This window comes from Salvia miltiorrhiza, chromosome 6, assembly GCF_028751815.1.
Source record: "Salvia miltiorrhiza cultivar Shanhuang (shh) chromosome 6, IMPLAD_Smil_shh, whole genome shotgun sequence".
Classification (NCBI taxonomy): Eukaryota; Viridiplantae; Streptophyta; class Magnoliopsida; order Lamiales; family Lamiaceae; genus Salvia; species Salvia miltiorrhiza.
This window is the reverse complement of record NC_080392.1, coordinates 2096209-2117531: the sequence shown is the minus strand read 5'-3', so window position 1 is coordinate 2117531 and position 21323 is coordinate 2096209. Positions and strand designations below refer to the sequence as shown.

General features: G+C 39.0%; 1 protein-coding gene across 1 annotated transcript; it reads right to left on the bottom strand.

Annotated features, from left to right (window-relative positions):
- Nucleotides 1-7912: 7912 nt before the first annotated feature.
- On the bottom strand, nucleotides 7913-14240 carry LOC130987840 (uncharacterized). The gene is made up of 2 exons (XM_057911537.1): nucleotides 9173-14240; nucleotides 7913-8326 (listed from the first exon to the last, which is right to left on the bottom strand). The coding sequence occupies exon 1, from the start codon at nucleotides 13296-13298 to the stop codon at nucleotides 9174-9176; it is 4125 nt and encodes a 1374-aa protein (XP_057767520.1). The 5' UTR covers nucleotides 13299-14240; the 3' UTR covers nucleotides 7913-8326; nucleotide 9173.
- Nucleotides 14241-21323: the final 7083 nt, after the last annotated feature.

The window sequence follows — 21323 nt, the reverse complement described above, 5'->3', positions numbered from 1 at the left end:
CAAAGTTATCATCATACTCAATCAAACATAAATACAATAAATGAAATTGTTATTCCAGTTTACCAAAGTTATCATCATACCCAACCAAATATAAATACAACAAATGAAGGGAATGTATTACCTTAAACGCATCGCTCTCAAAATATTCAATACATGTCTTCCAATCCTCAAGATTAACTTCAGTTGGAGGATTGTCGCTTTTGCCTTTGTTCTGAAGGTAGTGTAGGTGTAATTTATGCCGATAACTTCTGTATTGACGGTTGAGTTGCTGGAACACCACTTGTGTAACTTTAACATCGCCGGCCAAATTAAACTTTTGCTGTAATAAAATGAACAATTTTATCATTTTAAATATATCAAAGAGAATTAAAAAGAAAACGATATATGCATCTATAGAATATACCTTCATTCCGGATAACATTTTTTCTCTTAATGTCCATTGGAATATCCTTTCAACATTTGTATTGAACATGTGCATATTGCTTCACAATCACACATGCTTCCGTCTTGAAATCCTTTGCATTGTCACCCACAATACGATTTCGTGTAGGATGGATCACGACATCCAATTTTTGAGAAGACTGTCTCTTTTTTTGGACGGACAAACCTTTAGTAACTCCTCGAACTTTTCACTTGGTAGAACCTACAACATATACACAAATATGACAAATTATGTAAGTAAATTAAGCAAAGAATATGTAAAAATATATGAAACATTACAACCATCATTTCCTGGTGTTATTATCTGTTCTTCTTCCTGATCTTCAAAAGTTTCGTCATCTGTTGAAGAAAAAAGAAAAATGTGAATATCACGTGATCACGCATGAAAATAAGAACATAAGTAATACATACCGGTGTTATTTATTGCGAGAATGCGACGACTTGCTGTGGCAGAGTAACTCATGTTGATGGCAGAATAGTAGAAAATAAAGAGAAACCGATCGAGTAGAAAAGAAAGAGCTTCGCTGGTGAAGAAATAAAGTAGAGAAGAAGATGAAGGGTATAACCAATCTGGCGGCTGCAGAGAAGAAGATGAAGGGATGAAAACTGGCGGCTCTAAAAAAAATGATGGAGATGAAATAAGGGTTTGTTGAGAACGTGTGTGATATATATCAGAACGTGAGGTTGAGTGTTGGCGGTAACAAATTGATTTTTTTTGGGATTGCCTCTAAAAAATTTCGCTGGCGCTAAATTAAATTATTTCTGGAATTGGCTCTCAAAATTTTCAGACGCTGTATATTTTACAATAATGACTTTATAATTTGTTCAGGATTAGAGTTTCCAAAACTTAAAATACATATTTAAAAAATAAAATGAATTTTATATGACATCATCTTAATTTTTTTTAATATTATTAATAATATTATTAAAGTGTTTTTTTGGCGATATTATTAAGAATTTAACCAGTACATCCTTCCGTGTGATACACGATTATAAATTGATGACACTTTCAATAATATAATTTAGAATATTTATTGGTTATAATTTTATAATTAAAAAAATAAAATTGATGAATTATTTATTATGTAAAATAGCTCTAATCAATAAAGACGAATTCATTTTATAATTGTAGGCGTATTATATGAATGAACAAATATTACAATTTATTTTTTTAACTAATGATTAAAGTTAACATTATATTAAAATAATTTATACAAAATTATATAAAAACGTACACTATACTTATATTTTTATATATATGTATATATAAATATATAAACATGTGTGTTTGTGAGTGTTAATATACGCCTATGGTGCACGGATTCTTCAAAAATTAGCATGTACGGCGAATCGGATTCTTTTAGGGTGCAATTCTCTCGGATTCTCGTCGGATTCGCACCTGATTCGCCACGTGGCGTATCTTTTAAAATAATTTATAAAAATAAACCGGATTCGCAAATTCCATAGGCGAAATTCAAGTATCTCGTGCACGAAAGGCCTGCACAAGATTATTTTGATAATTTTATTTTCAATTATGACTTATATATTGGACTAATAATATTTGAATCGTTATATTGTTGCTCAATTAACTTAATATAATTTTATCTCCGTACTCGTATCGTATTGCCCCTAACATAGATATACGCTAACTAATTAATATTTGTATTCAATGAATATAAAGTTTAATATTAACATTTTTATTTTAAAAAAATAATAAGTACAAATAAAACCTAACAACCTTCAATTAAACTTTCAAACCGAAATAATAATTGATTTTGCTAACAAATAAATAAAAAATTGATTTTACAGTTGCAGTACTTTAGCTGGGAAAATAAATTTGCTATCATTATTCTACTATATAGATAAAATCAAATTCTAAATTCTAACATTATGAATTAATATTGTACGAGAAAATTTAATATTAAATCTTCAAATACATAATTATTACTATAAGATGTGTGCTAGTTTTATATCTACATATATTATTATATATATATATTAATGTAATTAATAAATAAAAAAATTGCTATTAGTGGTGATATTGATAAAGTTTTGGTGCTTTATTTTAGGCAATTGATAGGGTGATGAACAGGTCGGGTACGAGATAACGTAACCAAAATTCGATTACCCGTACTCGAAATTAAGCATTTATGTTATCCGCACTGAAGCCTGACCTGTATTTTGTTACCGGTTAAATAGGTAACCGAAATACCATTTAAAAAAAGTATATATATATTAGAAGGTAATCATTTAGTAGAGTTTATTGAATGAATTCACCTTTACGATTCCATATGATGATGTCATGAATAGGTTTCTCTTGGGTGCCCGTAGCTTGGAAAAGATTAATTTGTTTATTGATTAAATTAATATATTCTTCAATATTCGATCTATCAATTTGAAAAGAGCCTAGCATAATCGCGATGAATGTACGCTTTTATTTTTCATTTTAAGTAAAATATATATTTTTCAATTTTATTATTATTTATAAGTCATTCATACTAAATTCTATTACACAACTCTAAATTTCATAATATATTAAAAAGATAACTTTTTATTTTAAAATTTTGGCTTCAAGTACAAATTTAATTAATCTACCTTTCATTATGATGAATTTTACACGTGTAAAAAGTTAATACTACTCCTTCATCTTATACATTAAATTAATAGGTAATATTAAAATGACATGTAATTAAATAGATGACATATAAAACATTATAGTTTTACAAAATACACAAGATGTAAATTATGTGTATCATCTGTAATACAAAAGATTATTTAAAATTTTATACCAAAATATATGTATACTTTATTAACATATATATCATTACCTAATTTTATACCAAAAATTATATATATAATTTTAGATATACATATTAAAATTACCTAAAATTACGTAATTAAACTTACCAATTAAAAACAAGATACATATAATTATACATATTTATTTTAATTATTTGAACGAAAATTTGCCTTACATAATTTGTTTTTTTTTTTAAACTTGCCTTACAAGATTAGCCCTAGTTATCGCCAGTATAGGTTTACAATTACAACTCAAACAATTTTTTGGAGTTACAGGCTTACAGCTTAATACAATTACAACTCAGATTTTCCACCTCAATCTCAATCCAGGTATTTACTAGATTCAATTTACATGTTTACATGTTTTGTTGAACAGTGAATTTGATTTATGAATTTCGAATTTTTAGCTTTTATGAACAGGTTTTTTTTATAGGATTTAATTTTCAGCATGATCACATTAAATTGACAAAAATCTTAAATTTATGTTGATTGCATAACTGATGAAAGGTGTGAAGTTTGCTATGGATAAAAGTTGGATCAATCTCAATAATAGACGGCTCCCACAATATGAAGAAGGTGTTCGTCAATTCTTAAGTTTTGCATATTCTACTAAGGATGTACAAGAGAAGATTAGATGTCCTTGCAAAAGATGCAATAACGTCTTATACCAGTGTAATACCCCGTTTCCCCGAGCTAAATTTAGAATTTATTTTGAACTTAGAAGTCAGGATGATTCACGCCGGATATAAAGAAAATAAATTTATTTTTAATTCCAACAAAAATAATTTACAAAAACATTTGTAAATTTAGTTATTAAAGTGACCGAGAGAGAGAGTAGGGAAGAAAAGGGGGTGGAATGTTGGGCTTTAGGTTTGGGCTTTGAAGTGTTGGGCCTTTGTTTTAAATTTTGACTTGGGCCGATTTTAATTGAGGGTGGACTTGCGAATTGGGCTCAATTTATTTAATTAGTTATGGGCCGATTTTTATAAGTACTTGGGCCGAGATTTTTAATTAAATGGGCTGGGTTATTTCTTAATTTTGGGCCGATTTTCTATATTAAGCTGGGCCTTTGATTATTTTAAAATCATGGGCTGCCCAAGTATTTATTTAATTGGATTTGTACAGATTTTATTTAAAGGAGCTACACTATTATAATTAATTAGACTTATTAAGTTTAATTAATTATTTTCAAAGAGTAAATTTTATAATAATATTAAATTATTATTATAAGCATATTTTAAGTAAATTACTTATTATATGCTAAGCATGACAAGATTTGCATTATATTTTGCAATAAGAATATTTATGATTTAATTGGTTTTATTTATAATTCCAATTATTAAAAGATGAGTAAGAATATTGTTGGTGTTCTTAACTCAAGAGAAAATGTTTTCAATTATTTATTCATTAAATTTTGAAAACCCGGCTAAGTGAATCATAGAATATTAAGCACTTCACCATGAATTAAGATTAGCTTCACGAGACCTATTAAGAATAGAATTTCTTGTAGGCTTTGTGACCAGGGGGATTAGCGCTGCTTTCCCAAGACAGGTTTATAAGTGATTATGATCTTCAGGCTTTGCCTAACCAGGTGGGCATTACTTTTACTATACGTATATAGAGATCCCCTGCGTGTCGTAGGCCTCTTATACGAATATATGCATGAGATGATTTTAACTGTTAATTTCAGTTTATTATTATGCCCAAATGATAAATGACTCTTATGAAATAAAAATGAAATGTTTATGAAATGAAATGAAATGTTTATGAAATGATTGACTGCCAAAAATGTTTATGTTTTTATATGTATCCTATCTGTGTTGGTTCGCCAACTTTAAAGGAAATCCAATTGGGATCCTATGCTAGACAAAGGTCGCTAGCTAGGGTTAACGTGTACACTTACGGAGACCGCGAGTCGCTTGCGACCGGTCTTGGCGTCCGTGGTAAGGAGGCCTCCTTCCCGGCGCGTGACAGAAAGGAACAGATATGGATCATATGAAGGAAAATGATCGGCCGATCGACTTTATGAAAATGAAAGAAATATTTTAGTAAGCGCAGGTCATTTAAGAAAACCCCTGTGTGTTACTGTTATGGCAGTTCAATTTATATATGTATGCATGTTGTATTTTCGGCTATGCCCACTGAGTATTTTTTATACTCAGCCCTGCATGTATTTCTAAATGTGCAGGTTGAGCAGTTGATGGAATGGAATGATGTTGAGCGGGTGTTCCTGTGACATTTCAAGAAATGTAACCTTGAGTATACATCTTCATATGTATATCTCACACGTTTTCCGCTGCAAAACACTTGATTAGGATAGCTCTATGATATGAAGTTGTGATACGTGTTATTGGGTAACCACCTTAATCAGTTCTCATTTATGTGTATGTTTTATAAGTATCCAAATAATCATATATGATCCTAGCATTTTATCTATGAGTGACATTTCCATATACTTTAATGTTAAGTAATTGTCCATTTCCATTTCTTATTGTTCACCCCAAGTCATAACCCTTGTTAACCCGTCATTGGGATAGTGGGCTGTGACAGAGTGGTATCAGAGCGGTTCGTTCGCTCTGGCCCTAGAAACCTTATTCTAAAGAGTCGAGTCTAGTTTGATTCTTTAGACTTACACGGGTTCATATGGCACCGCTCAACACTCCATTGCATCGTGCTCAATCAAGGAAAGAAGGTAACTGCAGTTTCAACGTTTTAAAGATGTTAATGTTCTAAAATGCTTCATGAATATGTTTATGTGAAGAGCAGGTTATGATGAAATGTTGAATGTTTTGCCTTTCATGGCATATTTTCGCAATCTATGATGTTATGATCAGACGAATGATAGAAAATTGACATATGTTTTCCCGGAGAACATAGATTGCTATAAGTTGCATGATCACAATTTTAAAAGAACATAGACTACTAGATTAGTAGGATATCTCTACAATCTAGATTCTTAAGGTGATGATGTAGAAGAATGAAAGAGAACTTAGAGCATTTCAGCTCCCTCAAGAAAACAATGATTCTTTTGAACTACAAAGAGGAATGGAAAGATATGTACGAGGTAAAGGAAAAACACAGAATGACGATACGCGATGAATTCAAGGTAAACGTTGCATCAAAGGTTGAACCATAGTCTCTACGTTCAAATGTTCAAGTACGACGGAATATCAAATCGACTTTTGCTACAGGATAGATTTTATGAATATAGTATTTTGCCTGTGTACGTATGTCTGTGTGTATATGTCTTAAGAGAGGTTTGGGGTTTGAGATCAATAGGATAGGGAACCTTAAGATAAGTTTAATTGTCATAATGAACTTATGTTTTGTTATGTATAGTATGTTCATGGCCCTTCAAGTTCGGGACGATGTTTCTCGTGTGACTGGGAGGTGATGATGTTGGACCTGGCCAGTCCACATGATCCAAATCTCAGTAGACGTCTTTTGGGTTGAAAACCCATGTGTTTCAACTTTCGGTTGAAAAGCCAGATGGGTTCATACTCGAGGTCATTTTGTTCGACCTAGTAGTTAATCATTTCATACCCTCTGGTCATTCTTTTGATTCTCTTGAACAATTTCTACAACACCTTATTTTGATGTTGTGTTGAGTTTGAGCCTTGCAACTCGTGAGTTGTCATAATAGATCCCCTTGTTTGATAAGACCAAGAAATGTTAGTCTACCGATGTAGTATACTACCCAAACTATGACTTCATATAATTGTGTCTCATTGTGATTGGTTGAGATTAGTTTTTGTCCTATAAATGATATCGACCACTCATTATGATAGAAATTCAGAGTCCAAGCTAAGACCGTAATATAGTGTTCGAGTACGAGGACTTAAGTTAATTGATCTATGATAGTTTTAAGATAAATTCATAGGAAAGTGTTATTCATGTGATAGGTAACAAGAAATGGGTTGATGACTATTTTAGTCTTTGGAAAAAGAATACCCCGTAGATGAGCCCTAGGAATGAGGTAGGAGCAAAATGAACCGCCGAAAAAGGACGAGGGAACTTATTCTCAAGTAAATCTCGTGTATATAAATTGGAATTAGGAATCCAATTGATATGAGGAGAGACCCGAATCTATTCTAGATCGGAAAGTTAAAGTACTAAGGAATAAGTCGATACCCTTAGTAATAGTTCTTTGGAAGCACTATGATCAAGAAAAGGCGATGTGGGAACTCGATTCTAGCATGAATGAGAAGTACCCAGAATTATTTTCTGTGGTACAAATTTCGTGACGAAATTTCTTTTAAAGTGGATAGTATGTCATACCCCGACTTTTAATCCCTGATTAAGGGCTTAATTATTAATAATTAGGATTCGGCATCCATTTATAATAAAAAACTGGTTTGATTTATCTGATGTGATTTAATCATTATATATGTGTTTTAATGTGCTTAGTTAAAGGAAATTTTTTATAAATGTGGTGCATAAGTTTTAATTGGTGAGTTAAGTGTATTTATATGAGCCACATGAATTTTAAATTATGCATGAAGTCATGAATTTTATCTAAATTTGATAGTACATGTAACACCCCGTACTTTTCCCTATGTTGTGAGATAGTGTCTTAACACTATTGAGAATACTGAGATGTCAGAGAGATTGACTGTCCTATTAAGAAAATAGGAATAATGAGTTGGAAATAGAGTCGAGAAAGAAAGAGTGCTGCTGAAATGAAAATTTTATTGAAAAGAAAGAAAGAAAATTTGTTACAAAACCGGTGTAACTAAAAGCAGTACAGCAAGGGACCAATGTAAGGCGCAACACGACCTAACGAAAAACCAAAAAACAAAACCACAGTTCAGGGGGACGGGAAATTCGCCGCCACAGATTACGGCCAAACCAAAACCCATCGGCGACTCGTCCCCCTAAGCCGGAAGAAACACAGCTGAAGCACAAAAGAGCCAACAACAAAACCCGAGGGGGCTGCACTGGCCATCCAGAGAAATCTGCAGTGGCCGGACCAAGCCGAGCGTGCAGCACAGGATGCCCACCGAACGCATCATGAATCTTCCCTGCACTGGTCACCTCCGGAACCACTGGAGACGCCGCATCAGCGCAAACGGGAAAAAGCGCAGATCTGCCAAAAACCAACAACCAACGGAAGAGGAAACCGAAACAGCAAAAAAGAGCAAACAAACACAGAAAAGGAAAAAGAGGGGACAACACCACAAAACGAGCCCCAGCCCATGGAGGGAAGACCCAACCAAACAAGACAAACTGGCCACCAAACAAACTTCAGAACAGGTTGAACTCCAGAGGGGCACAACCTCAAAACAAGCACCAACCAAACCCAGGAGCAAAAGATCCAACCATCACAGATGAAGGGAAGAACAAAAGCAAGGGACATCACAGCGAGAAGACCAAACAAGACGATCAGACCCAGTTCTCCGCTAGCAGTGAATCTCCTAAAGCAATTACTTTTATAATCAATTCTCAAACTTATTAAGCATATGCTCAAAACGTGCTTTTCAAGGTCAAGATCACGGGATGAAACCATTGGTGGTAACCCAAGTTTTCCCGCGTGATTTCCCATGCTCATAATGAGGGATCCATCAGAGGAGCAAAGACCAGTAGCAAACTCCAATACCAACCAGAGAAGATATTAAGCTTATCGCAGTGAAGACACTCCTGCTAGCATCAACCGGACAAATCACGACAAGCAAGGACCGCCAAGTGTGACTACCCAAACTTTGGAAACCTTCCCAACACCCGGACAGCAGGACCAAAAGAACCAGATTAACAACCCAAACAAACACAAACCAGTGCCCCAAGGAGACCAAGCTGGACCAAAGAAGTAAGAGAGGCAAGAAAGTGCGAAAGGGAGAAGTCATCACACCAGACAGGCAGAATCACTAACAAACAAACGAAACAAACAAAACGCAAGCAAGAAAAGAGGAGAGGAACACCCAAGAAAGAAGAACACCTCAATTGACAACCCGAATGTAAGGAAGTTGCCGCCTGTCATCCTTCACCAACTGTAGGATATCCGGGATCGTAAAATTCCAATAGCCTTCCTCCGCTACAGAAGAAGCCAAACAGTCCGCAACCCGGTTCCCTTCCCTGTAGATGTGAGTGATAATAAAATGAAAACCAGCAAGGGAAGAGAGAACCTTACGCCACCGGCTGAAGAACCTCCAAGGAACCGTGTCTGACCGAGAACTGAAAAGATCCACCAAATAAGCGCAGTCAGTCTCGATCCAAACGTGTCTCCAACCATGATTGACAGATTGCTCCAAAGCAATGATGAGGGCAAGCAGCTCTGCCTCAAAAGCCCAACCACGTCCAGCAGAGAAATGAAAACAACCCAGAACGCTAGAAGAATCTCTGATAACTCCACCAGCGTGAATCAGAGGAGGGGATCCATGAACCGAGCCATCAATATTGATTTTGCGCCAAGGAGTCGGAGGCGGAATCCAGAAAACATAAACAAAAGAGGTCGGGCGACGAGGTCTGCTTGGCACCCCAAGACCATGAAGAATCAGTAAGTCCTCAACAGAGTTAGCCATCTCACCAGTACATAATTGGGAAGTTTCCAAAATAAAAGATTTGATCTGGATCGAAAGTGCCCTCTCAGAGACCGAAGCCGCATCAAATACAACTCTGTTACGAATATTCCAGATGCTCCAAATCGTGGACATAACACCCATTCGCCAAAGATTTACAACCTGCTTGCTAGTCTGCACCTTCATTGCCCAGAGAAGCAGACTCCCAATGTCGTGAATCAACGGACTATCCACCCTGAACCAGCCGAAAAGGGAGCGCCAAATTTGTCGAGCAAAAGTACAGTCCCAAAAAAGATGATCAATATCCTCATTCGCATTCCGGCAGAGAGGGCACCAGCCCGGACCAACCAGCCCCGAACGACGAAGAGAGCTAGCAGTCGCAAGACGCCCCAGAATCACCCGCCAAGTGACAATGGAACGCCGCATTGGGATAAACGGAGCCCAGATCCACTTACCCCAATCAACGGTAGGAAAGCAGGGACGAATATGATCCGAAGCAAGCGACGCGGAGACCTCACCAAAATGAGAATGGGTCCAAGCTCTTCGATCCTCTCCCTCGCTAATAGGAACCGAGACAATATCAAAGGCAATATCCGGAAAGATCTGCAAAAAATTCAAAGTAAAGTGCCAGGTATAATCAAAGTAGTAATCCGAGATCGGCTGCAAAAGAGCATGATGAAAAGTATCCGGAATGCCGATTCTATCAACCAGACGATACCCTAACCAGTTATCAGTCCAAAAAAGAATAGTAGAACCAGAACCAATAGAACAATGAGTGTCGCTGACGAGAGTCTGGATAGCAGCTCGGGTGCCCAACCAAATCGTAGAAGAGAACCAAGGGGACCGAGGTCTTAGGCACGCATCCAGATAGCGTTGGCGAAACAACTGAAAACCCATCGAGTCCGCAGTAATCAGCAACCAGCCTAACCTCAACATGAAACTCTGGCTGATGTGTGTAAAGGATTTCACATTAAGCCCACCCTGAGTCTTGGGGGCGCAAACTCGATTCCAAGCCACAGATGACTTAGGCCTAGAAGTAGTGCAGCCAGTCCAAATAAACGACCGACAAGCTCTATCCAAATCATGAAGAAGCTTAGTTGGCCAACGATATATCAACATACTGTGAACAGCCGCGCTCTGAATGACTGAAGTGACGAGGCAAAGACGGCCCGCCATAGATAACTGCATGCCCTGCCATCTAGGAAAATGGGCGATGATGCGATCACGAGTGCTGATAAGACGGGCAGCAGAAGCACGACCAGCAAAAATGGGGACTCCCAAATAGATAAAAGGAAGGGAACCAGTTGAGAAACCCAGATCCCGCTGTAGTCGACGTCTCAGCTGAACAGAAACACCTTTGCCAAAGAAAACCTTGGATTTGGCCTTATTGCAGAACTGTCCAGAAACCAAAGCATATATATGAAGAATCGATTCAATCATCCTGCAGCTGCGCCAAGTAGCTTTACAAAAAAGAAGGACATCATCAGCATACAGGAGATGAGAGGGAAAAAGCAAAGAGCGGGACATCCTCATACGGGCAATGAATCCCCTATCAGCAGCGTCCGAGAGCATACTACTGAGGACCTCCTCCGCCAAAGCAAACAGAACCGGAGACAAAGGGTCTCCCTGACGAACCCCTCGAGAGCAACCAAAGTAACCATGCTGCTCTCCATTAAAGAGAACCGAAATTCTGGCAGATTGAAAAATAACTCTAATCCAGTGTCTGAAAGTTTGAAGGAAACCAAAGCAATCCAGCACAACCTCCACAAAATCCCAATTCAGGGTATCGAAAGCTTTCCGAATATCTACCTTAAGAGCCATGTTCCTCCCTTGAATTGAGCGCTCCATGCAATTCACTCCTTCAGAGGCCAGCAGAATACATTCCTGTATAGAACGCCCAGAGATAAACCCAAACTGATTGGCCGAGACAATAACAGCAGCTACCTCGTTCAACCTAGAGGCAAGAATCTTGGTGATGACCTTGAAAAGGAAATTTCCCAACACAATAGGTCGGAAGTCAGAGACAAGAACCGCATCAGTCTTCTTTGGGAGAAGGCAAAGCAAGTTGGAATTAAGGCCCTGGGGAAGATAGCTATGAGTGAAGAACCGACGAACGGCAGCAATAAGGTCCTCCCCAACCACCTCCCACGAATGCTTAAAGAAAGCGCCGTTAAACCCGTCTGGTCCAGGGGAACTATTCATGTCCATGGAGAAAACAGTCAGCCGAATATCCTCAGCAGAGGGAGTAGCAACGAGCATGTCAGACTGGGCAGGGGAGACTGAAGCTGGAATGTAACCGGAAATCCAAGATCTATCCACCGGCGGAGAAATCGGCTCCGAAAAGAGATCCTCATAAAAATGAATCACATGGGCTGCCATGACACCCGGGTCCTCCGAGATAACCCCATCAATATTAAGCTTCTTAATATTTTGATTGGAACGACGCCACTTAACCATAGAATGGAAGAAGCGAGTGTTCCTATCTCCATCAGAAAGCCAAGAGACCCTACTTTGCTGCCGCAGATGCTCAGACTTACGCAGAAGGACCGATCCTATGCGAGCTTGCAAGTTAACCTCTTGATCAAAGAGCTCATCTGTATACCCTCGTTCGTCAATATTCTCCTGAAGTGAACTCAGATCCTGCTGAAGATCGGCGAGGGTAACATTGTAATTCCCAAAAGTGTCCTTATTCCATGTCTTGAGAGTCGGGCGAAGACGTTTCAGCTTTTTCATAACCCGAACCATCGGGCAGAGACAATCCAGCGGTTGGGACCAAGAAGCACGGACCTGATCCAGAAATCCCTCGTGTAAGCACCACATATTAAGAAAACGAAATCGACGACCCTTGGGAGGAGTAGCCGTGTCCTGGCATTTCAACAGAATGGGGGAGTGATCGGATCCAAGTCTAGGAAGAACCATCGAATTGATAGAGTACCACATATCTTCGAAAGCTTGAGAGAAAAGAGCACGGTCCAGGACCGATTCAATCGGGGAAGGAAATCTCCGACGGTCAGTCCATGTGAAAAACGGACCCGAAGAGTCCGGCTGGATCAAGTTATGTTCATCAATGAAGGCCCTGAACTCAGTACAAGGGGTAGAAGCAGGGACACGTCTTCCCCTCCGCTCATGGGCCCCTAAGATAGCATTAAAATCCCCAATTATAAGGAAATGACCCACAATAAAAGGAATCATATCTAACCAAAGCTGGCGACGCTCAACATAGTTAGAAGAAGCATGAGTGAAAGCCAGAGTGCAATCAATCCCCATAATAGTACACTGAATGACCACCACCTGAGCAGAGGAAAAAACAACCGTCGGTACTAAAGCGGGGTCAGCAAACACCCAAATATTGGAGCGCCGTCTGTCCCGTGAATTTTGATGCACCGGAGCGAGATGTAAAGAACGCCAAAAAGAACTTGGGATCCCAGAGAACCGTGTCTTAGGCTCGAAAATACCAAGAAAACACGGTTGATAAAGGCTGCAGTAGTGTGAAAGAAGAGCCATAGAGGAAGAGATGCCTCTAATATTCCATGCTAAGATATTCATTGAGAACCGAAAGAGAAGCCATCCTCCTGAAGAGGAACACTAATATCATCCACATCTTCATCTCCCCACCGTTTAGTAGAAGCCCGAATCGAGATATTTGACATACACTGGAGAGCGCCAGCAGTGGAGGAATCAATGGTGAAATTCTGGATAGAAGCACCAGCAGATTGAGCTGCTGAAACTTTGTCAAGGAAAACATTTGGCTCAGGGGATCGGCCTCTTCGGGCGACCATCACAGACTTCATTCCTCCACCAGGTTTCCTGGGAGGGTCTAAAGAGATACCGCTTGGTGAGGAGGAGCGCCCACCCCGTCCACCCCGGCCTTGAGGGAGAGGCGGTCTGGCAGCCGAAGCCTTCTTCGGATGAGGAGAATGTGGTCCGAGGCTACGGTTTGAATTCGACGAGAGGGTACCAGATTGATGTGTGATCGCCATCTTACAATGATCAGGCCGAGAAGAAGGGACATTGTTCTTGTCAGCCATGTAACCTGTGGTCTGTTCTTGAGAATGCACCTGGTCAGTATTCAGATCCTCCGGGTTTAATCTGCTCTGACTATCCTCATAACTCTGCTCTGTCCCCATGCACCGCTCGGTCCTCCAGGATTGCTCTGTGGAACTGTCGAGCTCCGGCATCTTGCACTGTTCCGTCGTCCAATTATGCTCAGTCAACCGATTTCTCTGTTCAAACTGATGTTCAGACGCCATGATTAGCTCATTCTGCTCAGATTCCCGACTTTGCTCCGGAGTCCGACTTTGCTCAGGCAGGCTGGATTGCTCAGGCACTCTATCATCGTTGGACTCATTAGTCTTCTGGTCGCTCCTTCGATCCGAAATATCTCTTAATTCCGAGATCAAGCAGCACTGCCCATCTCCCAATTGTTTACAAAACTCCGCCCTTTGAGTAGAATCCTTGATAATGCTCATATCATTCGGCCCCTTTCCCTGATCAATCTCAATGCCATCTTCAAGCATCTCAAACTTGTTGGATGTGGCAATACCTGAAATAACAGTCCTCGAATTGTGATCGGCCTCAACAGCAATAGTCACCGATTTCTGAGGGACCGCCGCATTCCTCACCTTTGCGTCGTTATCCTCCGTAGGTCGAGGCCGCCAGATCGAGCGACTTCTCGCTCGCAGACGTCCCGACTTGTTCCTGCGTCCCCTACCACGTCGGCCGGTAGCCTCATTCGAAGTATTAGTCGGAGAAGACGGCTCTGTCGCATTGTCATCAGCCTCCGAGGAGAGCTTGCGACAGTAATCTGTAGAATGTCCAATAGAAGAACAAAGACAACAGAAAAGAGGCATATCCTCATATCTAAATTCAATTTCGAACGTGTCATCGTCACATTTCACATCAATAAACGAAGGATTATCAATAGCAACATTTAAATCAACAAGTACTCTAGCAAATTGCCCTACGGACCCTCTAGCAGATAGCCCATCAATAAGAAGAGGAGTACCGACATGTCGAGCAATACCAGTTAAAACCTCAGGGTGCCAGATCTCATGGGGTAAATTGAAAATACGAACCCATACCTGAGCCATGGAGGATTCCAGCTTGTACGGGTTGAAATTCGGAGTCCAGGCTTGTAGAACAAGCATTCCGGCACGCAGACGCCAAGCATTCCTAGCAAAAGCAGTAGCAAAGTCTTCTTGTGACGAGAATTTTAACGTGAAAAAACCCTTACCGAGAGGTATCACTTCCCAGTAAGATGAGGGATTCCAAATTGCCGAGAGTTCCAAGTGAAGGTCAGCGGCGAATCTCGGTGATTGACCTTTTTTTAGTAGAATCCGGCCGTGGATAGCATGTTGAAAGGACTTGATTTGACGCATTCAGAAAGCCGAGGATATAATGAGACAAGGCCGATCTTCAACCATAGTCGGCTTCAAAACCGCGAAGTCATGCGCCGGAACATCGGGAGGTCGCCCAGAAGCAACCCTAAGGGATTCGGCAAACGTCTTCCCTTTAGGTCGGGGCTCTTGTGTATGTTGCTGCTCATCCGACCGAGCTCCATGAGGAGCAAAGTCCTGAACCGCTGTGGAGGCAACAATCAAAGAGTCCGTGGGGGGAAGACCCTGAGAAAATTTATCAGATTCCACAGCCGCCGTCGTCGCCTTCAAGGAAACCCTAGTATTGATATCCGCCGTCGAAGTTGAAAAACCTTGAGATTGCGCAGCAACGTTATTCGCAGAGAAACTCCCATCGAAAACCGTCTCCGGCTGGTCGGCAGAAACTCCATGCAGCAAATTCAACGGATCCCTATCAAAGTACGCCGTGGTAGAAGTCGTAGAACTATCAGACATACACAAATGAGAAACCCTTGATTGAAAGCACGCAATTTCTTGAACTTCCGGGAATAAGGAACCATCCCTAATTGCAGCCGCTTCAATGGAAAGAGGGGCAACCTCCGTCGCAGGAAAGCAGGTACTTTTCGCATTGATAACATGGTTGGAGAACACGATCCCATTGGTGACAGCACGTAAGGGGAGAACATCCGCCAAGGGTTTTCCCAACGTGGGGAACTCGATGATGGAAAGAGAAGTCATCTCGCCGGCCGGAGAAAACCAAAGCCGGCCGGCCTGACACGAGAACAGATAGCTGAAGCTAACACAGAATTTTTGAAGACAATGTTTAGCAACTACTAATAATTCTGAACTGAGATTGCCCCAAAACCTTAGTGGGACAATTCGTCGAGCAGCTTGCCTGCACAAATAGGAATTTCCCCTAAACTTCTTCTTCTTCCCCACACACCATCACCTATTTCACACTTCTGCAATTCAATTCAGCGGAGCTCGAGAAATTGACGAACACAAGTCCACCATTATCATGGAAAAGGCGAATTTCAGAGCCCAGATTCTAACCAGGCACCTCCAAAATCACGGCGTCGCCGCCGCCTCCGGCGCCGTATCGCGCTCGCCGTGCCTCAGCTACGCGCCGCCGGAGGCCTCGGAGCGGCCGCCTTCGTTCGACGTGAGCTCGATGCGGAAATTGATGGACGGCCACAATTTGGGGGAGAGGGATTGGCTGTTCAGCCTAATGCTGCAGAGCAAGCTGTTCAACCCGAAATCGAGGGGCGGGAGAGTCTTCGTGGCGCCCGATTACAACCAGTCGATGGAGCAGCAGCGGGAGATGACGATGAAGAGGATTCCTTCGAGAAAGAAAGAGTGAAAAACCTTGAAAAAAAAAAAAAAAAAAAAATCGGTCAGAGAGACGTCTAGTTTGTCTGTGTTTCCCCTAAACTTCTTCTTCTTCCCCACACACCATCACCTATTTCACACTTCTGCAATTCAATTCAGCGGAGCTCGAGAAATTGACGAACACAAGTCCACCATTATCATGGAAAAGGCGAATTTCAGAGCCCAGATTCTAACCAGGCACCTCCAAAATCACGGCGTCGCCGCCGCCTCCGGCGCCGTATCGCGCTCGCCGTGCCTCAGCTACGCGCCGCCGAAGGCCTCGGAGCGGCCGCCTTCGTTCGACGTGAGCTCGATGCGGAAATTGATGGACGGCCACAATTTGGGGGAGAGGGATTGGCTGTTCAGCCTAATGCTGCAGAGCAAGCTGTTCAACCCGAAATCGAGGGGCGGGAGAGTCTTCGTGGCGCCCGATTACAACCAGTCGATGGAGCAGCAGCGGGAGATGACGATGAAGAGGATTCCGTCGAGAAAGAAAGAGTGAAAAACCTTGAAAAAAAAAAAAAAAATCGGTCAGAGAGACGTCTAGTTTGTCTGTGTTTGCCGACTGCTTTGACGTGATATTATGTGAAATTACGTGACTGATTGATTATGTGAGTTTTGTTACGTATGTCATTGTGAGCAAATTATTATGATTTTTATTTGATGACTTTAGCACTTGGAATTTTAATTAAGTTTTCAAAGCAAGTGCAGTTTATTTTTACCGAGAAATCAAAGAATGTCGGTTTATGAAAATTTTTCCAAACAAAATATTTTCAAATCATTTTTCCTAGGATGAGGAATATTATAATTGAGTGAGTGCACTAATATTAGTGCCATATTTATTTTAAATATTGGTCACAAGAGTTTTGTAGCATTGCATTAATTAGTAATTAGTCTTTTATGATTTTGTTAATGTAGCTTAATACATGATTTATTCTAGACTACACAACCTTACACACACATGATTATTTTAATCTAATAAGCATGTGATTAATTTCCTTAGCCTTACTTGAAGTGGACGTGTGGTATGAAGATGAAGGGAAGGGATTAGTGTATAGGAGGGGACAAGTATTAAATGGTGAATAGTGTTTGGTCTCCAATCATCCTTCCTAAGCAAGACAAATTCACTTCATTTTCCTCATTTTCTTCACCATTCGGCCACTCTCAATTTCTCTCCCTCTCTTCCGATTTTGCTCCAAAAGATCACCATAGATGAATCACCAAAGCTTCCAAGTTCACATCAAGATCAATTCCTCCACCAAATCAACATAAACACCTTTCAATTCTTGAAGATTTCAAGAGGACCGTGGGGTTTGGTTTGAAGAGTGAGAAAGGAAAACTTTGATTTTTGTTTAATCTTGGGTAAGTGATTCTTATTTTTATAGATCTAGATTGTATGATGTTATATGTGAGTATATGATTATGATTGAGCAAGAAAATCACCCAACTTATTTCTATGAAATTTTCGAAAATTAGGGGCTTGAAACCCTACGAAATTTTGTTGTTTGTTTTCTTGAATTGGCTTGAGTTATATGATGATTGATGATTATTGAGTTAATATATATGAATATCTTGATGATTAGCCATGAGATATAGATTTTTCTATTAGGTTAGTTTACCTAAAATTGGGATGTTGAGATCCTATGGATCAATTGATGTATTGATGATGGATTTGAGTTTATGAGATGATCTAGATGATTAATGATGGATGAGATTGAAGCTTGAGGTTGAGAGGTGAAAAATGAAAAGTGTTAGTTTGAGGAAGAAGATGACATACATGTGTATCTATATGTGATCTTGTTTTATGATGTTGATTTGTGCTAATTGGTAACCTAGGATGTTAGATCTATGATTTGATCAATAGGTTATACATGATTAGTGATATTTTCAAAAGAGTTTAGTTTAATAAAAATTAGGACTTTTTGCCTATACGTTATTTAAGTTATTTTGGCTTAAGATATATGTATTTGAGCATGATATTAGTGTATAATTATGTTTGAGTAAGTCTTTTGTTGGCTAAGAAATTTTTGACTTAGTTTAGTTTGTATGAGTTTTTGAGTTTTCATATTTTGAGAAGTCGATGATTGATAAAATGAGGTCTAATTGCTTTATGACCATTATGTGAAAGTTTGTCATGTTTTTTTTAAGAGTTTTATAATGATACATGAAGTTTCATTAGAGTTTAGTACATGATAAAAGGGAATCTATATGTGTATAATGATTTATATGATGAATGAGATCGTGTTGAATAATTGAGTAATTTTGTGCATGAAAATGAAAAGAGAATTTTAATGATGCGTTCATTGAAACGTTTTACTAGAGATTTGAGGTTATGATGTAAGAAGAGAGTCAAGATTTGAGTATGATGAGCATTATAATGTGCCTGAATGTTTGTGAGTGTTATATGTGTTTAAAATGAGCTTTGATGAGTTTCCTTGAAGGAATGTTGAGTTGAGTATTTTAAGAGTTTGAGATGAGATTTTGGTGAATTTCGTAGGCCTACTGACCTACTGTGATCGACGGTTTTCAATGTCAAAAAAAAAAAAAAAAAAAACTTTGAAAATTTTATACCAAGTCTCTACATGAGTCTTGAGAACATCGGTAAAATTTCAAGTCATTTGGACTTCATTTACTATTTTTATAAAATACAAAACCGAAACTGCACATTACTACTGAGAGTTTCAGAGAGCAGGGGAAAGAGTCATTCATTTCAGTAGCTTCCTGTGTGATCTAGCTTTCCAAAATTTTATGGTATTAACCTTATTGTGTTATCTAGATATCCACAAAATTTGAGCCCAGTTTGACAACATTTACTATTTTTTCAAAAATCCAAGTTTTCGATTGCTCAAAACTGCCGAATATGGTAGACTGTAGTAAAACAGTCATATCTCCTACAATACTTGGAGTTTTTGACTCTACTTTTTTTTATATGAAAATAGAATCGAAGACCTTTCTTTTGGTATGAGTCTCGAGTCCAGGAGATGTCGGAGTAAGAACAGGTTAGATTTTGAAGTTGAGTCAGTGTAAAAACAAAGCATGTTTTGATAATGTTTGATTGTGTTTTCTTATGTGCCTTATGTGATTGTGTTGTCTATGTGTTGAATGAGATTAGACGAGCCTTATATGAGAGATAAATCGAGACTTAGTACCATGATTTTCTTGAAACTTATCCTTGAACTTAAGGATTTGAGATGACTGGAGAGTTTATATAGAGTTGAGTAAAGAGATAGAATATGAGATAGAGCATGAGTTAAGGCTTTATGAGTATGGATTTTAAAAAGATTAAAGTGTTTTAAATCAATTCCTTTTTAATGGAGTTTAAAATGCTTATTTAAGTCATTTATAAATGAATAATGAGAAATGCGTAAAGGAGTTCGTAAATGAATTGCGGCATGAGATTTTCAATTCCCCTAGTAAACTAGGGAGATATTATGAAGGAACAAGCAATGAACGAGACTCTCACCACCGAGTCACTACAATAATTGGAGAAGGAAAAAGTTCACGCACAAACAAGATATGTACACCACCTCAAGATGGAGGTAAAGAAAAAGGAAATGGAAGGAAAACACTAGAACTAAACTTAAGGTATAACCCAACCCCAAGGCTAGTAGGCTCAAGGTAAGAGAGTGAATGCTTTGGCTAAAGTGCCAGAAGCTACAGCAAGAATAAAAGTTGGAACGCCACCACAATGGAAACTTAGAAACCCCATTAAATAATCATTTGGAAATGAGAAAATGAGTTTACATGGCAGAAGGAGTGCCATTAATCTTTAAGTGAAAGTTACCAAGATGATGAGAAAAGTTTGATGTTAGAATTTCCTAGTCAAATCTGAGAAGGTGACTTAGGACGAAGGAAACAATTAAGGTAGTTCACCACTTTACTAAGATGAAGTGGGTGAAAGAATGTTGTTAGGTCCTGAACTGGTCCAACAGATGATTGAGAAAGTCGACCACATCAAGCAAAGAATCAAAGAAACTCAAGATAGACAAAAGTCTTACGCCGATAAACGCCGATCGGAATCAGAAATTAATGTTGGGGATCGAGTTTTCCTCAAAGTCTCCCTCAAAGGGAGTTATACGTTTCGGAAAGAGGGGCAAGTTACGACCCCGTTATATAGGACCTTTTGAGATCCTAGATAAGTTAGGCCTTTGTAGCCTATAAGTTGGCTCTGCCACCAAGCATTGTGGATGTATACAATACGTATAACACCTCGCAATTAAGAAAGCATGTGATTAAGCAAGATAAAGTAGTCCTAGCCAGGACCTAAGTTGTGATGAGAAATCAGTCCAGATACTTGATCGCAAGATTCAAGTTTTACGAGGCAATAATATTGTTCTCGTCATGTAGTGGAACCATCACAGGATGGAAAAGGCCAAAAAAAAAAAAAAGATGAATGAAACGAATGACTAGTATCACAAGCTAGAATACCAGATATGCAATTCCGAGGACGGAATTTTTTTTAAGGAGGGAGGGATGTAATACCCCGTTTCCCCGAGCTAAATTTAGAATTTATTTTGAACTTAGAAGTCAGGATGATTCACGCCGGATATAAAGAAAATAAATTTATTTTTAATTCCAACAAAAATAATTTACAAAAACATTTGTAAATTTAGTTATTAAATTTATGTGCGTCGCATATTTATTTAATTTAGCATTCAAAGCATTTTTGCTAGCATTTAGTCAGCAAACCCTGAAGAATTATTACAGTTTTCATAGTATAACCCGGAAGACTTTATTTTATTATATTTAATTTCTCCACCAAATTTCCCACATCTACCTACTCTTCCACCTCCTCCATGACAGCCATGCCACCTTCCTTTACACCTCATTTCCACCTCCATAACAGCCC